The 21,791-nt window shown below is 49.2% G+C and overlaps 1 protein-coding gene across 1 annotated transcript in view; it reads right to left on the bottom strand.

The window, feature by feature from the left end:
• The window catches only part of LOC144170739 (uncharacterized), a 124,544-nt gene that overhangs the window by 27,365 nt on the left and 75,388 nt on the right, over positions 1 to 21,791 (bottom strand). Inside the window, exon 3 of the mRNA XM_077700721.1 lies at positions 2,419 to 2,464. Coding sequence (XP_077556847.1) covers positions 2,419 to 2,464 — 46 coding nt within the window. The remainder of the gene's footprint in view (positions 1 to 2,418; positions 2,465 to 21,791) is intronic.

The following is a 21,791-nucleotide window of genomic DNA, read 5'->3' as shown; positions in this document are numbered from 1 at the left end:
TTATATGGAGAAAGCCCTGCGTTCTAACCATATTTCTCTTGAGAAAGACGCTTTGATTATATAGGGCGTTGTTTCTGCAACCACGGCATGGTTTCCTTTATGTGAAAACGTAGTTTAACGAAAATTATTCCGTTGTTTAAAAAAACAGATTGCTCTGATAACCAGAGGATAGGAGTTCCTGGAAACATATGGGGCCCGAGAAGAGGGCACCACCCCATAGAGCGCCTAAAAGGCTCTAGTGCTCAATAAATTTTGTTCTCTCTCTCTCTCTCTCTCTCTCTCTCTCTCTCTCTCTCTCTCTCTCTCTCTCTCTCTCTCTCTCTCTCTCTCTCTCTCTCTCTCTCTCTCTCTCTGAACCCGAGTTCAGAGCTGTTGAAAAAGTTCTTTGGCTTTCTCAATTGTATAGTTGTAAGAAACTTGATCTTTTTCTAGGGTCATCCCGTAAAAACTCCACTGGTTCCACTCCCTTACGTCTATTACTTTCTTCGCTCATGGACAGCCAATGTCTAGTCTCCTGCTTAGTTGATTTAGAACAGCGGCTGACTTAGGCAGGCGGTGCCTCTGGGACTGAAACCGTACAACGACCAATCTTTCTTCGAATGCGAATTTTGTTAGAAGGCTGTTTTAAAAAGCTGTAAAGCTATTCTTTGCAGCCGTATACAGCTGAGTATGCGTGAATCATATGCGTGAATCATTTTTGTGCAGATATAACACAATTAAGCACTCCAAAACACCTACAAAGGGTATGAGACACCTCTATCCGCGTGACTTGAACACGTGCTCAGCTGAAACAAGCGTCACCGAACAGTGCAGAAGTCTGTTTCCTTGAGCAAGCATTTGTTCCACCAGGACTGATTTCGCAACACTGTTGCCGCTCCTTCGTCTCAGCTTGTGGGCGAAACGGTTCGGCGCACCTCTTCATGCTAACGTGCATCTCGCCAGCAATGACGTAGCCATTGGGGGTATTTCGGTTCACAACAGCCCCCGAAATTGTCTGAGCGGTGCATTCCACCCTCTGTTCCCTCCGCACTTCAACCTTTTTTTCTTTCGTCCACGCTCTTTGCACTGCACAGCGGTGCATCAATATGTAAAAATAAGAATAAGAAAAGGATAAGAAAATCAAAATGAAATGACGTGTGCGCGCAGGCTATCTATCCTTCTCGCTTTTTTTTTTTTTTTTTGTCTGGCAGCGGCCATGATCACCCCCCGAAAAATAATTCTGGCTACGCCACTGCTCGCCAGTCCCCGTCCTGCGCACAGGTAGCCGGCAAAAGAGAGCGGCGGAAATGTGCGCGCTCTTTGCCTGTTATACCTCGCTTCTAACCGGAAAGACTGCACGGGTCGGTTAGCCTCTTGATGGTTACGAACAGAGAACGAAGCAACATCTTTGCCTGCGTCCTTTTTCTCTTGCTTTCTTTCTATATTCGCGAAAAGTTTAGGCTGCAAACAGAGCCTTGGTGATTCGTTTACGTTACCGTTAACCGATAAGAGTAAGGTTTATAGCATTTTTAATCGCTTACGTGCTATTTTTCCCGATAGTATACCTGAAATCAGCTCGAGATTTTAAAACTGCTATAGCCCTAATTACTATGCAAGTAGATAGGCGTGTTAAATAGGTAGGACTGAAGGGACTCAGCAACATTTCCTGTAAACGTTTTCCCTCTTACCTTCGCGTCTGGAAGCACTGCGAAAGCTATAGTTATCGCCAGCACGGAGCGGCACTGCGTGACTTGCTCGTCGCACAAGATACGCCTTCCGCTTCTTCTTTGCTTTTCTGGATTTTTTTAAGTGGCTATCGAATGCGTTCATTGCTGCAACAGAATAAAAGCCGGCCAATAGCCGCTACACCGCTATGATGACGTAATTTCATCGGCCGAAGAACGCCAAGATTGGGAAAGAGAGAGAAATCTTTTGAGCAAGTTTACAAGTTATGGGATGGGCACAGAGCAGCAATTTTCCGCTGAGGTACATTGCGACCCCCAAATCTAAGTACTGGATGTGTTGGTTGAGTACGTTCTGCAAACATTCACGCTTTCGAAAAAAAGTTTGAAAAAGTGTTGCACGGTCGCTTTAAAAGAAACAACCGATGAAGCTCTCCTTATTAACGTATGCCCAGCCATTTTTTTTTTCAGGTTATGACACGGCGATGATGATAATTTACGCAGGCAAAAATATTGTCGACGCTGCGAGCGCAAAGGACGGGTGTATGCGTAACATATATGTGTATGCATAACATATATGTCTCTCTTCGCGTATATAAACACTGACCGAAATTTTGCTGTTTCTCTTTCCCTGACTCCTGCCATCTTACGCGCTGGAAGTACAATGCCTTAGATTATTCACTACACGAAGTCGTGCTTCACGAATCACGTATACCGCTGTTTATTCCTGCCAACAGATTAATTCAGTTTTACTGACCTGAACTCTTGCTTCCGTCAGGTCCACCCTCATGGCCAGTTCCTCCCTGCAAATGAAGAAATGAGTGGAGGAAAAGCGTGAGAAAAAATGCACGTTTGTTTTTGTTTTGTTTTGTTTCGGTTTCGTTTATTATTGTTGTTGGGTAGCAGCTTACAAATAGGGTTACAGGGATGCTCTCAATTTAACCGAACCAAATGAAACCGAATGAACACGAACCGAGTGAAACGAATAAATTTGTTTCGTAAGAAAGCGATTCTTGACCAGGCTGGTTTTGCGTCCTTCAGCTAGTGTGTTAGGTGATTGTTATAGGTAGGATGGACGAACGCTATGTGAATGTCTTAGTAGCTCGCCGATATTGCTGAATTGTAATGAATTAGCGTGGTGATTCCCTGGCTTTCTAAGAACTGCTCCGCTCAACCGCATACGCTCATTAAAAGGAACCCTGCAACCCTTTCTATAAGCGCTTTCACTCTTTCCTTCGCGTCAGGAACCACTGAGAAAGCTAAAGTTATCGCCAGAATGGTTATCGCCAGCACGGAGCGGCATTGCGTGATTTGCTCGTCGCACCAGATACGCCTTCCATGTCTGCTTTGTTTTCGTGGCTTTTTTTAAAAGTTGCAATAGAAAAGAGTTCAGTGCTGTAACTGAAGGATAACCGGCCAACAGCTGCTACATGACTTTAGTGACGTAATTCGAGCCGTCGAAGAACGTCAACACCGGGAAAGAGAGAAAAATCGTTTGAGCGAGTTTACAAGTTATCGGATGAGCATAGAGCAGTAATTTTTGGCTGAGGTACTTTGCGAACCCCTGATCCAAGTACTGGGTGTTTTGGGCGGCTACGCTCTGAAAGCGTGTAAAATATTTAAAAAGTTGAAAAAAGGGTTGCAGGGTTATTTTAAAGGGTTGGTAATTATAGTTCAAGCAACTGCATGCCCTTTCAGCGCAGAAAAAGTTTTACATTAATGAAACATTAATCAAAATGCTCCATCGGGCGGTGTCACAACTTCACGCTAACAAGTAATTGCGAAAAGAAAATCGCCAGTCTCCAGAAGCAGGCAACAGTATAGTAATAACCTACAATTTGATTATTCCAATTTTTAAATATTCTTCCTTGCACTGAAGTTTTTATTTATTAGCGTTTTGTTTTCATACAACATATATGAACATCCAGTTTCATCACAGATCAGGTACGCAGCTCCGATGAGCGACGAGCGTTCTGTTTAGATGTGCGCAGAAGAAACGTTTGTCGCATAACGCGGGCTACTTTCTTTACGCACACCAACTGAAAGCTGCTTCGCATGCACGTGCCCTGGCTATAGAAACGGTCGCACGTTATCCGAATGGCCCACGGTGATAAGCGCCGTAATGGGCTTATTGTGCGCCTCGGACGGCCGCGCAGGCGTCCGAGCGGCTTTGAAATTAGCGCCGCCGCCATTGCAGAGCGTGTCGACCGCACCGACAATTAGAGCCGCCTGCACGCAAAACAAGGCAGGATTCGCGCCGCCATCGAGGCGAGAATGAGGCACTGAGCGAGCGTGTAAGCCCAGACGCCCATTTCGACTCAGCCAGGCGTCACTGCTGAAGTGAACGCTTTAGAACTCTTCATTCCTCCACATCGTCGTTGCCAGGTTCATACGGGACAGGTGTGTGTTAGGGGGCTGTGGGGCGCTTCCCCGCGCACTCTGCTCCGAATGCTGTCCGCGGGTGTCTCTGCAGCCGCATGCTTTATGGTTATAGCCCTTAATTTCCAAAACGCTACAAGCGGCCTCGCGGTACGCGTTGCCGTAGAGACGCACACGAGCCCTCGTGCCTTCTCCTCGTAAACCTTTTTCTCGCCGCTCCGGGTGGCCGGCTGAGCCCTGTTTCTCTGACGTGTTCTGACGTCACCCATTTATAAGGCTGCGAACTGGCACTGCAGCGCTGAGGCCTGTACTTAACTGGAACGTGACTTCGGGGAGGATCCCCGACAAGAGTGGACGGGAAAACGGGCTGCACGTGCGCACGCGCTTCCTCGGCGGCTGCCGGTCTCCTGGCGCTGCGCCTCGCCTCGAAAAAAGATGAATGCGGCCCATTTCGAGCGCGGCGTCCCGAAAACGGCACGAAACGAAAGGCTCAAATGGTTTCCGGTGCCGCGGTGGTCGCTGTCTTTTCGCCTTGGGATTGCCAAAGAGGGGGGCATGCACGGGGGCGACTACTTCGTTGGACGCTGCCAGAGGCGATAAAAAGTATGAAATTCCATAACGGAAACTGAGCGAGCAGTTTGACCTCCGGAACGACGAAAGAAGAAAAGTTCCGCACAGTGATTCTGCAGGCCAGAGCAATGGACACGGCCGTTACCTTAACTAATTAAAGGAAGCCAGCGGAAGGCCGTAGTTGGCCCTCATAACCATAAATCCGCGGCGCGTTTGTTGCACCGACAGAGCGAGCTTGGCGTTTCGGGAGCAGGACAACTTATATAGGCGAAGAGGAAGCTCCTGTGTCTAGGATAACAGCTCCCATGATACCTTTCACGGGCCTAAAACGACCCCGGCGAAAAAATGGGCCGCTTAGTGCGGACCGCCCACGTGGTCAACAACAAATGGGTGGAAGTATCTGGGAAGCACAGAGAGCCCTTTCGTCCCACGTCTCTTTTTGTTATCTCTCCCATTTTTGTGGCGGAATATAAGTATATGAGCCCTTTGGATGACTCGAAAGCGTCTACTCAAGAATGACGGAGACCACATTGCTGTCGCTAGACTTCCCTGCGACGAGTACCATAAAAAACTATGACCAACCGGAATGCCAGAGGCCGGCTCCCGCGGCCCTCTGTGGGAAGCTCGGGCGTTGGAGCTTCGCGTTATTTAAGTTTTGCGCCCCCCCCCCCCCCCCTTTCAAAAATAATAAATGCCGGAAATTCTTGAATGTATTAACGCGATAAACTTGCCCCGATGATATATTTCCGCCGCTAAGTCACCCAAACGTCCACTTCAGAAGCTGCGTGCAACACTGTCGGGGCTACATTGTTGCCAACAGTCCGCCCGCTGAGCCCGCCTCGTTCAGCGTGAAGGGGGCCTCCAAAGGACACTTACGTCTCCCCTCGGGGCAAATGGAAGCGCAAGGCCCCGGCGCCTATTGTCGCTTTCCTTCAGGTTGAGTTAGCGCCCTCAGTGGGCGGACTGCTGGCAACAATGTAGCCTCCACAGTGCTGCACGCAGCTTCTGAAGAGGAATATAATCGGAACCCTTCTCCGCCCATTGCAAGAATACGAAGCCAAACTGAAATAGTTGCACAGTGAAGTGGTGTGTTGCGACCGATCGTCTTGGAAAAGAAAAAAGGCGTGGAGGAAGAAGGAGAGAATGGGTGAAGTGATTTCAGCCCAACACAAATACGCCAAGAAAAAGCAATCGCATTGTTACGGCCAGCGCAAAACTCCTGCAGGTGCGGTTGGAGGTCGACGGGAGAGAGCCCTTCGTCCTGTAGTGCACTTAATTAGGCTGTTGATGGCGATTATGATGATGACAGTAGACGCCACAGCATAAATCAGAACGATTCCCCTTCATGTGTGTACACGCCTTTGTACTGTGGCGCACATTAATAGCGCCTCCTCGAGGTGCGACGACCGAGAGTGTTTCTGCGCCATTTCATCGCCGAAGGTACAATACCGCGATGAACATGGCACCGCGCGGGCACCTGCCGACGGGAGGGAAATAGGCCTGGCTCGCCACGCCACGCGGTGCTTATACAAAAAACGGTACGCGCTGGAGAGGCATGATTCCCTCTTCTTTGTCCTCACGTGACCCGTCTATTGCGGAGCAAAGGCCGACCATAGCGGTCCCTTCCTGCCGGACAACGGGGCATCAACAGCGTCCTCATTTCTCTGGTGCCGCTCGAGGCGTCTTCTTCCGCAATCTTCTCCGCTTTCAACGACAGAGCATGCGCACGAGAGTCCGTTGTATACAGCGCGACAATTTATTTTCTACACGGTCACCCGACCATTAGACGGCAAATTGCCGAGCACCGACGCCCTTTTTTCTTTTTTTTCATCCGCTTGGAATGTGTACATCTGTACGCCCGAAGTAGCACCTTTCCCCTTTGCACCCTCGTCGGTGTCGGAGCACGAAGACAAAAACGCTGACGACGGCTCCTCCTTCAACGAGATGCACGCAATCGTTTGCGGCGACCGTCGTGCCGGCCTAACCCTGTTTACAGCGCGCTTGCCCAGGTGCCACCGCGATGGGAGCAATTTGGGGCGCAGTTAAATGTGGCCCGGCGCCACGGCGTGTTTCGCGGCACGAGCGCTGAATTAAGTCCACGCCTTTGTTCGCTTACGTCCTCTTATGCCATCCGTCTCCTATATGTATCCATTCATGCCTCTCCCCTCATTTGTTTTTTTTAGTTTGAGTACCGCGTGGCTGGGACAAGCGGCTTGTTTTAAGATAGCTACATTAACGAGATGCTCGAGACAGTGACCGAAGCCCTGATGTTCATTCAACCTTTTGAATTTTTGTTCTGGGCGGGCGAATTTCGCGGGACGCAAAGACGAAGGTAGAATGGCGGCGTTGTTGATGACGTCGGCTCTGAGTATTCATATATATATACCTTACCTGTGTGTGAGTTAAGACTTCAATATAAACTGGTAACACTGACACAAAATCTCATATATACTGAAGCAAAAGCATGGCGGGGCCTCAAAGTTTTCAAGAAAACTTAAAAAAAAAGCGCGCAAGTTTTGCTGACTAAAGCGAATTGGGCCCCGAGAAAGGTGGGTCTTAAAGCACAAACCTGTTTTTTGTCAAGGCGCAACAACAATTGCCAACATTTTTTCCCACTTTCATACTTATTTTCAACCTAACAAATGTCAAAATCTTCAAGTCAGCTTCTCTGTATAGCGAAGTGCGTTCACGCTGACGCTAGACGAACAGGGTCAGCTTCGCTACCAAACTACCAAGCAGTGTCCCGCATATACAATCGCAGTGCTGCTACAGGGGCCCCTGTAACGTGGTTCTTTTTATGCGTGGTACGTAACAGTCTAAGCAGTCGAAAAGCATGTGGAAGTTCCTTCGGTGCTTGCTGATTAATTCACAAGTCGTAAATTCAAATCAATTCAAAAGCCCAAGGACTTGGGTTCGACTCCCGGCCGTTGCAGCCCTTTTTCTGATGGAGGCAAGAAAACCAAACGGCCGTACGCACGTTTCAGTGCGCGTTAATTATTCCCATCAGTCGAATTTAATTTCGAGCCTTCCACTAACGCGCGCTTCACACCCCAGGTTTCCCTTGGGGCAGAAAAACGCCCCTAATTCGGATTTCCTCTATGTACTACACCGGATAACTTGAAAAGTGGCTCAAAAGATTTATCTCTCTTTCTCGGCCGGAACATTTTCTGCGTGCTTGAGCGACATGAGTAATCGCTCTACAGCACGGCTATATTGGCCGGCTTCCGTTCAGTGGCAACAGTCAACGAATTAGATTGCCGCTTTGCGAAGAATGTCATCAAAAGTAAAGCAGATACTACAAGAGCTATCAATTGCGACGAGCGAACCGCACAGCGCCACTGTCTGCTGCGGCGATAACTACACAACTTTCGCAGTGCTTCCAAGCGCGAAGAAACGGGTAAAATGGTTTCATCAAAACAGATAACTGGGCGAGTTTATCAGCAGCGAGTTTATCAGTTTATCAGCGAGTTTATCAGTTTATACAAAACGGTTTATCAGCAATGAAGCAGAAGTCCTTTAAGCTAGAAAAGCGTATCCATCAGCGTACTAATTAAATAGCCCTAAACGAGCAATGCAACAACTAACGTGCCAAGAACTTTTTTTTCCCCATAGAACTCTTTATTTTCACAAAGAAAGACTACGGGTACGTGGACAAAAGGTACACGTAAGTACCTGACTAGGTCCCTGCTCCCTTTGCGTGCTGAACTTTGCGTGCTGAAATCAAGATCCACTGCATTTGTCATTTCCCATGGCCTGTCCCTCAAGAAGAGCCCGCTGCTCTCACTACTCGGCCGAATACCGCGAATATAGAAGTCGTTCACTGCTGGGTTTGCGATCAAAATCATTGAACTATTTTCGGTTCATTCTGCCGTAGCTATTCCAGAGAAAATTTAGCTTCAATACCACTTCGTGACGCCCCGATGAGCGTTTTATTTGTCAGATATCCGGACGTTTACATAACACGTAATACCTGGCTGAAAAAAAAAAGAAAAGAAAAGCGAGTTCCGTGCATGGCAGCTGCGCACGCGCGTAGGGACGCAAGACACTGCCGCTCAGCTTATATCCTAAGCTCTTTTTAGAAGCGCTCCCGGTAGGAGAATGTCTGCGAAGGCGAATGCGCTCTGAACTGCGACAGTTATGGCCCTCTAAAAAGCGAAGCTGCAAACAACTCCAGCTGGCGGGTGTCGCCTACTCGTCGCGCTTCTTTCTCTTTCTTATCCTCCCCCAGCCTTTGTCGCTTTCGTGCCGTCAACCTGCGAGCAGTTTTCTGCGTATCGAGCGGCTTTCGTTCATCGCTATTTTTAAATTCAATATTTGATTTTCGTTACGCCTAAGTCCCAGCGTTGAATGGTGATTTGGGCCGATTAAATTGAAGTGCTGACTTAATCTAAGTCTACAGCGGCCATTAAAAACGTAAACGCGTTTTTCCCAGGTGCAAGGAACTCGAAAGGCAGATTTTTAAGACACACTTTTCTGCTTAAATTCCACACGTCTCAAGTTTCCGCGATGCTGATGCAAGCTGTCATAAAAATTCCCATAGGCTGTGTGTTCTTATTGGCAGAGAACAGCGGTATGTGCTGTCCTGGCGTCCTATTGGCTGCGGTGCGTCATGTGACTGCGAAGCGGGGTAGCGGAGGCCTGATGTGCCTACGAGTATGCGACGGCACCACGTTAGCCCTAACGCTACGCATCGAGGCCTAACGTCATCAAACTGAACCCGTGAACTTGGCGTGCAATGAGTTTGACGTTGATTGGTACTTCGCGAGCTTCAACGTTGTCGCCTAACGTTAAGGCTTAATATAGGGCTAACAGCATACCCACTCAAATAGACTCACCAGTGACGAGGAGAAATTTATCCGATGGCTGTGCCCATAAAGTGCAGTCCGACGATACAATAACCACTCCACTACAGCAACATTCACCACGTTTTCGCAAAAAAAGTGCCCCGTCGGGCCCTACTTCGCTCTCTCTAGCATAGCGTAATACAACCTAACGTAAAATAACCTATTGAACAAAAGGCAGTCATTTAAAGCAACGAAAACTAACCCAAGCCGCGAAAATTATAATTTAAACTGGAGATAAAAAATAAGGCAACAGCCGGACCCAAAGCACCGCCCTTGGGATCAGGAACGTAAGACGGAACCTCAGCACCAGAACGGCAGACACCGTGCTCTCTGCAAGGCTATCCTATTAAAAAATCGACGCGTATCTGCTCCTTTCGTTGCCAATGTCGACGAAAGAAGAAAGTCGTCTGGCGCCCCTGCCAGGTAAAATCCTCCCTTCTCTTTCCCGCTCACCTCTTATGCTGTCCCTCTCCCGTCTCGCTCCTCCCAAGATAAACACGCTAGATGCTTGCTCAAGTCAATTTAAATTTACCGCGTTCCACTGCTCCAAGTTGGGTACCTCAATGCAAGCGCTGCCTTATACGGCAGAGACGCGCATCAATCGAGGTACCTTTAGAAGAACTTGTTGGTGGGCGAGTTGGTGCATCTTCAACGTACCATACTACAACGTTTATATAACCACGCCGCCCTACTCCACGAGCGTTCCAAACGAGACACGGAACCTATTTAGTGAGACCGTTCGTTGCTGTTACCGTTTGATTTCTTCAATGCCGCCAGGAGGTAGCGCTGGCACCAGCAGGCGACGGTTTTCTGCCGTTGATGTGCTATTTCATTTGCTATCGCAAAAACCAAGCATTCATGGATTTTTAAATAAGGGAACACTGTAAATATATCTGGTGTATTAATTTTCTGCCTTATATTTGCGTAATGCCTTGTTCTTGTTCAACAATATTGACAAGTATGAACATTGATACCGGACTTGGACGTTTAGATTTGGCTGTGGGTACATAAGACTATCGCGCTGCTTCTGTTTTACTAGGGCCAGGTAGCTGAATCGAGTCACAGACATACAGAAAGACCAAAATTTATGCGTTTAAGTAGCCCAAGAAAGACCTTGAAAATTCGAATGCTGCCGTACAGCACTCTAGTCAATGCTGCAGCGGTGAGCTAGAGCGCCTTCAGACGACACTCGAGACACTGCATTCCCCATTTTCCATTTGGCTGCGACGTCAACAAGCCCACCCACAATTCTCACGTACCCATTCAGGCGGTGGGCCATCAGCTGCAGTCGTGGCCCGTAAGAAAGAAGCTCACGGCCCATTCCCCATTCCCGTTTGCCTTCGACGTCAACGTATACCGACCCACAAATCTCACTCAGGGGGACTGGCTAGTGACGATGACAGCATCCGTGGCCAACCTACCATTGTCAGTGAAGCCAGTACATACACACAGACATTTGCTTTCGCAACTCGACGAATATTGTAATGCCCATGTATTCTCATATTGTAAGAAGATACTTGGGTTCCCCCGCAGCTTTTTTTTTTTTTTTTTCATCGCGGTATTACTTGGCCATATGGTAACTTTGCCATAACAGCGATACATTTCCTTTGCCCAGCACTTGTAATGTGCATGGAGCTTTAACAGCCGTCTTCCAGAGCCCGAACAGAAGAGCTGAACGTGGAAATGCTGAGCCGTGTGTCAGCGCACACGCATGCGTGCGGCTTCAAGCAACACGGTTTGCATGGGGAAGTGATAAGGGATTACTGAACGGTGAAACAAATCCACCTGCCGCACACGCACGTTTCCAGTTGCACGTAGAATTAATGGAGGCTCCTAGAACTTCGGTTCAGCGTTTATAACCCGGTACGAAAAGAAACGAGCGCAAAAAAAAAAAAAGAACTTCCGTTCAGCTGACGTTGCTGACACTTCCCGTTCAGGCACGCGCGTTATGTTTAAAGCCGCGGAAATACTACGCGGAAATTAAGGCGAATGAATAAGGCTAATAACGTATAGATTATAAAAACAAAAAAAAAATCTAACACCACTCCCCGACGCCCAATTTGAGAAGCTATTACCGCTCCGAAATTAATGATCTTTACAACTCGAACTGTTTCCCCCAATCTGTGCGCTATCGCCTGGCTGAACACGCTGGTGCACACAGATTCCCAGACTTTGCTCGCGTACATTTATTACGGCGCCAACCTACAGCCTTTTTTGCTCGCTGTAAAAGCGCCGTCATCGGTTTAGGACGAGAAGAATAATGACCCGAACTCGCTTCTTCCTGGATTACATTACCCCTACAAAATCGTTTAGGATGCGTGATACAGTTCTCCAGATAATTAACTCCATGCTGCCGCAAAGCTTTTCCGCCAAGTTGTGAAGACTATCTCGTTAAAGAGGCTTCCACCCCAAGTCTCCACTACGGCGCAAAAGAAAAGAAACGAAAAAAAAAAAACGTAGCGCGTGATTCGAACATCAGGGGGCCTGGGAAATTGCTAGAAATGGCCTTTTTGTGCGCAGGAAGGTGAGCATCATTAATAATCACACGGACCTCGGGACAACCACTGTTGATGTTTACAAGCGTATAAACGGTGTGTTCGGAATTACGTGATTCATGCTGTGTATACGCTTGTCCGACGAGCTGTGACTTCCGGAGGTGAACTCCATGCCTGTGTGCGCGCTTCCACTGCCCGAACATACGAACCGCGCTCCAAGGAGAGAAAGAGAGAAAGAGATGGAGGGGAAAAGAAAATTACTTTGCAAATAATCTAGCTGTCGCCGCGTTGTCTCGGGCCGACGAGACAGCAAATTGCCTCCTCGGTGCATACGCGTGGCTCTCGGCTTTCTCGGTGTATGCTCAAGGGATCGCGAGGTGGTTTTGCGGGAGGTCGTCGCATTGTCTTTTAAAGACAAAACGCCCGCTTAATCATCCTTCTGAGCCGTATGAACAAATGAGAAATGGCCAGGAGTGAGCCAGCTGCTGGCCGCTCTCGTAATCGATGCAATTACCAGAGCCTTGCGAAACGATAATCAACTTCATTTTTTCCTTATAGCAGCTATGATACAGCAAGCCCACAACGTGTTATTATGGAAGCTAAAATGGCCGTCGTAATCGTTTAGCTGAGCGGCGTTAACAGCGTCGCAGACAATTTGTTGGCTTTCATCAGCTGTTGTTATGGCTGCGTCTGGTTTCCTTTTTATGTCCGCGATACGGCCCGCGAGAAAAACAGCGGCGGCGTCCGACGCAACCTAAAGGCCTCCTTCTTGCATTCTCGTCGTTCCCTTTCGATTCTCCCCCCACACAAACGACCTAGCACGTAATGCGCACGTCATGATGCTGCACACGCATGAATTTGAAGAATCTGTTCCCGGCTATGGAAACGTATATTTCTGTTAAAGGGAAAATATGAAATTCCTCCGTGTTAGAGACTTCAGTAGAGATAAAGGCAACATGAATACAACACATAACTTTGCTTTATTAAATGGACTAGGCTGCTTATATATCTCGCTACAATTTCCTTCGGCGAGAAGCGTTGCTGCCATCACAAGGGTTAAAGTTTAGATACCCGGATTTCAAATCGGCCGCTTCCTCCGCCTTCCTGTGACGTACCAAGGGGTATGTGATCAGAGAAGCAATCAAATACAGCCAGCGCCAGAATTAGGTTGACTTCGCTCACGTTTTTGCAGTGGGGATCTTTTTCTGCCGCCGCATCCCCGCAAAATAAAGTTATTTCGCGCCTGAACAACACTGAGTTTAAACTGCAGGAACACATCTATTTTGATTTGCGGTTCATCTCGTCGGTATCTGCCAATCACGACAATTAGTATTACGACGTCGCAAGTCAAATTGGGTGAAGTATATGCGCGGTGGGTACCCGCCACCTTCCTGTTTTATTTAAGCTTATTTGGCTGAAGCTTGTGTTAAATAGGGCACTAGTGCTATTCAGACAAATAAATATTACCAATGTAGCGGTGTTGTATGTTGTCTTTACGCTTTCTACAAATATATGCTGCGTCTTTTTAATCTATAGCTTTCCACCACGGCACGATTTATCGCACAGGCGTAACTTTGGTGTGGGGAGCCAGACTCTTTGAATGACAATGCAAAACATTCTTGAGTGTCGACTTTTCAGGTAGGAAATTATCATCGAAGGAAAACCTATATTTAAACCGTGTGCATTAATTCTTTGGAGTGTTTTCTCGACGGTAATATTTCAACAAGTATGCCGCCGCTCGTTCATAGAGGTGAAATCGTAAATTGCGTGTTTGTCATGTTATACTGTCAACACGGTGAACACATTCGGTATAACTGTTAAGCTTAAGCGCCGTACTGCCCAATGTCGTCGATTAGTTTATATCCCAGGCGACAACAGTTCTTAACCGAGCAAAAGAACAATAAAAAGTAGTCGCTTCACCGAAGATTTTTTTTTACATTACTTTTCCCTCTTCTCCAAACGAATAACGCATGCGCACGCTTTTGTGGTGTCATGCTGGGCGAGATTTTAAGCTGTTAGTGCCAACAAAATCTCACGCGCGAGGCACGCAGGTTGCACGGAGGAGGGAACGTTCACTGAGCTCAGCCGTGAGTTCGCACTATTGAACGGGACGCCGGCTCCACGAAATCATACTTTTTCGAGTTCCAGTCACGAACGTATGTAAGTTGGTTCCGAACAATATCGCCCACGTCTTCTCCTCGTTACTTCGAAACATTTCGCTTACATGTCTGCATGCACGCACGACACCGGCGCCGACTCCCACTGTGCCGAATCTCGTTATATGCAGAGCATGCCCAAGCCTTTGCAATGCGTGCCTTCAAATAGCCAAAGCTCCCTGCGTCCAGATGACCATTCGACGTTTACTCGCGTTCAACCTAGTAGTACATAGATGCAAGATGCCAGGCGGCAACAGCGCCACCGCCCAGGCACTCCTTCCCCGCCCGTCTTCGCGAAATAAAAAGCAGAAAAAAAAAAACGCACCACCAGCCCGCCTTGCGCTCAGCGCCTTTCAGATTTCAAGCATGCGCGGACGTCTTCGTGGGGGACTCATCCCGCATTTAGCGCGCCTTTGTGCCGTTAAAGCAGGGCGTTCCGCGTGGCCAGGAAATTGAGTTTGGCCCCAATGGGGGTGGGCGGCTGTCCGCACAGCACGCAACCTCGGCGGCCCTTGACGTGTGCGCCGCCGAACGGATTACAAAAAGCCCGGCGCGCGCATCTGCCTGCGGTTTCCCGGTAGCCGCCCGTCACGATGCGTCCATCTCGGACGAGGGTCACGAAGTCCTTCTTTGCACGCGGCTCGCGCCCGCCCGTCGGCGAAATCGCCGCGAAGAATAGCAGCCGGAGAGAAGCGGAGATTCAGAAAGAAAGGGAGAAGTCGTCGCAACAAAGGCAGACTGCGCGCGGTTGCCGCCCACTGCGGCTTTCACGTTTAAGTAAAGGCTGCCGAACACGTGTCCCAAATACTCTACGAACAGTTCCCACTGAAGAAACATCCGGCGGTTTTCAATGTAATTAAGTTCTGTGACTTTTCAATAGTGCCCCATGGTGCACGAGCAGGACTCGTACTAATAGTCGTAAAGGGACGTAGCGAACTCCATCTTGCGGTCAGGTTAAGCTTTCGATGTCAAAAAAATTGACATTTGAGGAAGTTGGTGCCGGCTTGGGTAGTTGGTATCGGTTGGAATCGCTTCCGATGTCAGGTTTCGGTGCGGGTTGAGGAACCTTCAGTGGTTAGAACCAATCCAGAACTAATCCAGAACCACTGGTTAGAAATAAGGGCTTGGGAGACGGGAGGTACGGTATCTTTATAATAATCGGTTATTAAAAGTATGTATATCCAGCCTTACAAGAATGGGGATCCCAAATAAATAAACGGCTGTGTTAAAAACGATGACATCCGCGGGCGCTCGCGTCCCCATATTGAAATAAAAATCACCATATTAACGGGACGTCGCGACATTTGGTCTCTATTTGTATGTATTGAAGATTTGGCTGCAAGACCTCCGAGATACGATTCGGAGTCATCCGGCCTTTGGCCTATCAGAAGGAGAATCTGTACGATCGCCACGACGAGCTGGTGGAAAGCTCCACGGCGGTGATCCGAAAGGACGACTGATGTGGAGAGCGCGACGATGACGCCCCATAACCATCCACGGTTACCCAGATTGCTGTATGCAGCGAGGTGATAAACGGTCAGATGAGTTCTGCAGTTCATAGGTGCAAGGGAAGACGAACTACATCTACAACCGCGATTTTACTTTGCCTATGGTGCACCTTCAGGAAGTGACGCCGAAAAAAATGCGTTCCAATCCACCCTGTGAAGGTGGTTGGAAAGCGAAGCTGTAAACGACACCCACAACGATTACCTATGCGACGCCACTTGGATTCACAAACGTGGCTCTACAAAGAGGGAAACTAGAGAAAAGTGAAATGCACTTAACTACACCTTTTATTACTTCAAATAGATATTTTGTTTGCTAAGGTTAAATCAATTCATGATTCGAGAACTGTGGTTGCTTGAGTTGTATTGGTGAAGCACACGAGTGGAAACTTTTTATATAAAATTAAAGCAAGCTCAAACCCGCTGTTGAGACGATCTCATTTCTTCTCCGTCTCTGCCGCTGCCGACGGTGGCTACGAGATCCATGGCAGAGACGCAGAAGTGAGATGTCAGGCGTTAGTGTGAGCTTCCTTTCATTTTTTATAACGCCTAGCGCATGCGCAAGGCGCGCCCACCGACGCTACATGTGCCGCAGGCGGAGCGCACAGCGGCGTGAGAGGTCGCGTGACGCAATCACGTGGCATTCAGCGAAAACGCAGGGGGTAAACCGGAGTGCACCGTCTGTCTCCCTCGTCGCCGATGGGCTTGTAGCTCGATCTGTAAGACAACGGGCTCTCACTCCGTTTCTTTATTCGTTCCAGATTCAATTCCTGGCAGTGCCAGTAACTTCTTTTATTTGTTCGTGGAAGTTTCCTGTTGACACCAACGGTCGCGACATAACCCTTGGGGCATAGAGGTAAAAAACTTCGATTTAAAAGAAAAAAAGAGCGGATCATTCCTGTAAGACCGTGTAGCGAGGTAAAAGCAGCATTAGGCTATGTTCAGACTACCCACGCAAAAGTCATATCGTGATCTATGGACGTAAAAGAACGGCATGTCACGCAGGTTAGTTGGCTGAGACGTGAAATGACGTCATTCTTCAAAGTTATTTCGACAGTTGCGGCAACAGTCTGAACCTGGACTTAGGGTTGACCGTTACGGCCAGTGATGTACACGACACATTAAGGAGCTCTCTAAGCCAGTTACTACGAAAAACGAAGTTGAACTGAGACGGTTAAACGATGAAATGGAAGCGTTTATTGTTGACACCGGATGTGCCTGTGTGTACGTGCGTGCGCACGTGCCGTGTAAACGCGCGTGGGCAAACGAATGGTATAGATATGAGCCTACGCGCACTCCCACCCCATCATCCCAGGCATGACACAACAAAAAATGACACAATATAACGTATCTGAGTGCATAAAAATAATTAAACAAGACAGCTTTGAAGTGGTTGTCTACATCGACAATTTGTTGAGACACACACAAGATGGTCTAAGGCCCTCCGTTGCAACACTCTTCAGCACACCGTGCGCACTTACTTCCCTTTCCTCCTCTCACATGTATATATATACTAATCTGCTCTTATCCGCGTGCAAGCAGCGCGACGGATGAGGAGCTCGGAGCCGACAAGGCCTCCTGCCGTCTCGGCGCACCTCACGACACGGCAGCCTTCTCTAGCGTTAACAATTATAATAATCAGGGAAGAGTTTGATCGATCACAACGACCGTGGCAGATTTCGTGCCTGTGCTCCGTACCAAGTCGGTACGACCGAAAATGAATTCACGTCCCCGGCTGCGCATAATCCGTGAGCTTCAATGCGCGCCGTTTCGAGGACAGTAACGAGATAGCGCAAAGAAGAGCAAGACAAACATAAAGTGAGGTTGATGGAAGGAGAAGCCCTTGAAGATAATAAGCGCCCGCGCGCGAGCGAACGGAGAAATTACGCCGAGTTGAGTTTATTCTGCTCAAGGAATACGAAGGTAAGCCCGTAGCAGTATAACCGCGGTACTTCACCTAGCGTGATCAATAACAATTAAAGTATTTAGACATCCGCGTTTAGGTATTCGCAAACCTTTTGGCCCCGATGAACACGTCATTTTCGGGAGAAAACGGCGCGTATCTTTGCACCACGGAGAGCACGCATGCACGGCCTATCTTCCTCCAAGTCGGACACGCCGAAATACGTTGCGAGGCGACCGCAACAAAAGAGAGAGAGAGACGAGAAGGAAGTATGCGGAGAAAAGCTCGTAACCATAACCAAATAGCCAGATTGCCGGCGGCGCGTATCAGATATGCGATACGAACCTGTAATAGCCCACGGAATTTTTGAAGACAGATAGCCCTTATTTGACGGGCCGAGCGCTGAAGCGCGCCTTCCACGTCGGCTAATTTATTGCAAAACCGGCCGTCCGAGAGCGATTACGGCCTCCCCGATTCCATCATTATGAGAAGCGTGTGCACACAAAGATGCTGATTGTTCACTTGAGGGAACAAGTTAGCCGCGATAACGCTCCTTGTTACGTCCGCATTTGAAGCACTTTGTTTTTATCTCTGGCCCTCCTCTCCGGCTTAATGCGCTGCCGAAGAATATGCCTTGAAAGCAGGAAGACAGTTGAGTGTAGGGAGTGTGGGCACAGAGGGGGAGAGGTGAATAATACGTCTACCCATAAATGTGTGCGGAACAATCTCCCGCGGGTGCGATGCATCCGGAGAGGAGGAGCCGTTGGCGGGTAGTTTGAATATGATCCTCGTGACTCCGCGCCGCAAATTCGCTGCAGCTCGCAAAGCAAACTGCGCGGGCCTGGTAATAACGGGTGCTTGGGAGGACGCGTTCCCAATGGGAGCGTCTTCACAAGCGAGTTCCGAGTGCCTGTGAAGAAGCTGCGAAGGGGCTGTGCGTGCATCCGCGGCCGCCAAAGGGCTGCTTCCCCACACGACGATATGGAGACCGCTTGTCGCATTACGGGAGCGTGCTCTCTGTGCGATGCGGCGAAAACGCAGAGGACGTCAGAAACTAAGCACAAGGTCACAACCGAAACCTTTGGACCTGCAACCTGACGCGTCGGTGTTGTGTTCGTGTATTAGCGCGCCTTAAGTGGGAACCGATTGGATAATGGATATACGAACGATAAGAGGAAAAGAAGTATTGCGCGCCACCTTTGTCGAGTTTCGTCCCGACAAATATTGATGGAGGCCGAATGCCCTTTAAGAAGACTTGCTTTTTTTTCTTCTTCTTTTTTCACTAGCCGTCGTGATTCAACAGTACCAAATCGGGTATAATGGGCCGAAGTTACTCATTGGCTATTTATACCGCCTGGTCGTATTTAACGCGCCTTGAAATTCTTAAAAGCCAAGGTATACTCGGAATTTACTAATTTACTCAGCGGCATTCCCACAGTGCGCACCTATCTACAGCGCTGTCCGTTTCTTTTAAGCTGGAGACGCCCACGCACAGCCGCTAAGCGAGCGCTTTCATCGGAAGCATACAAGTTCAGTGACAAACATACATGGTACCCTGCAGGAAAGCGCCCATTAAATCAGTTCCAGGGCGAATAGAAGCACAATATATTTATTGTAAGGGCCCGATTAATGTGAAACTGCGATATTATTTCTCTGCCGGTGTTCCAGTGGAAGCACCAGTACGCCGGTGGCCTCACTGGCTGGCCGGGCTATTTCCGACCTGACCAAAGTGCACGGATTATTACGTTTTAGTGTGGGTTATCGACAGCAAGGTCACGAGTGGTGTAGCCACTAGCAAGATGATATAATGAGAATAAATGCAAAAATAGAACCCGCCGCGGTGGTTCAGTGGCTAAGGCGTTGCGCTGCTGAGCACGAGGTCGCGGGTTCGACTCCCGGCCACGGCGGCCGCTTTTCTGATGGAGGCGAAAAGCCAAAACGCCCATGTGTACGAGATTTCGGCGCACGGTAAAGATCCCCGGGTGGTCAAAATTAATCCGGAGCCCTCCACCACGGCGCGCCTCATCGCCTGCGCTGCGTCGGCTCGTTAAACCCTACAATCAAATCAAATCAATGCAAAAATAGACCTTGAACTGTGGCCCTCAATGCTTCTGCTAGCTCGGTGCTAACTCAACAGCTGTCGTTGAGCCGAAACAATAGACCACACAGCAACGCAGCGGGTGCGAACCTGCACTTCAAATCAAGTTTTGTTGTGTTTTTTTAAACCTGTTGCGTTCGCTCGTTGGTAAAACGTTGTGCAACTCTGAGCACGAGGTCCTGGTTTAATTCATGGCAGCCTTTTTTTCCCTGGCAATGGCAAAACAAGAAAACGGAAGAAAATAGCCGCATCGTCCGAGATATTGTTCTAAATAAATTCCCACCATTCTACTATAGTGAGCATCATAGCCGGGCTATTGTTTCAGTACACTATCGCCAACATTTGTATAGCTTTATGTTACGCCTGGTAATCAGTGTAACCTGTTGCACTGCCAGCGAAACTTGCAACACATGCCGCCTCGATGTCCCTTCTGCGCCTCCTCCACTCCCGCCAATCTCCAGCACCTAATTTGGCACTGTCCGAAATTCTCGTGCTACAGAACGTCCATGCTTCTTCCAAATACAACCTCTATTTACATCGACCTTCGAGCCCTGGAGCCCTCCATGCTGGCTTTAATTGCACACTTTTCTCTCAAAAGACGTCTAGCGCGAGCAGTTTAGAGTCGTGAGCCTGCTCTCCTCACCCCACGCGGCCTCTCCAGCCTTCTTAAGGAACCCAGTTGTTTTGGGTCGAACTGTCCGCATTTAAGATGTCCCAATCTACAAACACCCCACGTTCTACTCCCACTTCCCCCACTTGACGTACAGTCTTCTTGCCACAATAAAGGCTACCTCCTCCTCCTCCTCCATGTGAATCAAAGACCCAGCGGGGCGTACACAATCCTTGACAGGCTTGGCGCATGCGTCTTGTTCACTACGATAGCTTGTTCCCGCTCGTCTTTCTCCGTTTTCCCTCGCTCGTGACAGCATCAGACAAGGATCGCACCCAAACGGATCGGTCGTCGGTGTATCGCGCACAGGGCGCCCGCTACGCCGCTTACATGCCCTCGCGGGGCCCCGTGGGGGTTGTGGGTGCGGAGAACAAAGACGTCTCGATTCCTATCTCGGCCCTGCTGCTGCAGGGACGGCGGTCATCCTTCCGCAGTCCAGGCGGCTTCGTGCTGCAGGCTGCGCGTGCTCCGTCTTCGTCGGCCCAGACTTCCATTTTCCTAATTGCGGCGTGTCGCTCGGAATGGGCCCAGCCTTTTAATAAGCTGCAGCGTGACGCCGGCTGGTGTTTCCACTGCTCGATCGCCGCACGTGATTTCTAGCGGAGAAGACGCGGCGTGCACGACGGCTCGCGCGCATGCGGAGACGAGCGAGTACACAACCCAAGAATCATACAGCACGAGACGACACTTGTAACGTATGCATGCTCTAATTCGCGGCGCGATGCACCCGTATACACCAGCAAGGACGGTGAAAAAGACGCGCAGTGTTGTTGTTGTTGTGAGCGTATACATGCATGACAACCTGTAGTAACCCCCCAGCTGCGTAGCGGCGGTGCGTCATTGACGCTCTAATTTCCCTGATGGAGAAAACCGGCGAGCGAGCAGCAATTCTCAACGGGCGCCCTAATCAGTGGGTTGTGCTCGCGCGAGGCGCTAACCCAGATGCTGCGTGTATGTACCTTCGTGTCGGCGCGCATGCTCGAAAAGAGACGTGCATGTGGAGGGGCGGCTAGCCGCCTCGCGAACTGATGGATCGATGATGAGAGCGTAATTCGTTTGCGGTCGCGGAACGCCGCGCTGCCCCACACAAGCTCGCAGCTTCCATCGAGAGTTCGTGCATTATGGATCGCCAGCCGTCATACTCATTTGGCTTTATGTATGCGCACATTTCGCCAGGTGTAACACACGTTTTCCCTCTGCCTCTATGGCTCCATGCGCCTTGTGTCATGCCACTTATAAAGGTAGCGTGGAAAACTAGTAGATGCAGAACAAAGCACGCTATAGAGATGGATAGTGAGCCTGAAGTTTTTACCTCAGAGGCGTCGAGTTTTACCTTGTTTCAAAGGGGACGCGATGCGGAGTAGGGCCCTTGATACCCGCATTACATCCCGTTCATCCTGGCCAATTACCGTACGTTCGCTGAGCGCGTGACGGCAATTTCTTCGGCATGTCCCATCTGCTCCGTTGCGAGAGAAATTATTCGCCTCCATCACTCGTACCCCCGCCCCAT

Source organism: Haemaphysalis longicornis, unplaced genomic scaffold (genome assembly GCF_048455015.1).
Source record: "Haemaphysalis longicornis isolate Haplotype H1 unplaced genomic scaffold, Haemaphysalis longicornis Haplotype H1 scaffold_2, whole genome shotgun sequence".
Taxonomy (NCBI): Eukaryota; Metazoa; Arthropoda; class Arachnida; order Ixodida; family Ixodidae; genus Haemaphysalis; species Haemaphysalis longicornis.
Note: the sequence above shows the minus strand (reverse complement) of the source record. Positions and strands in the feature narration are given on the sequence as shown.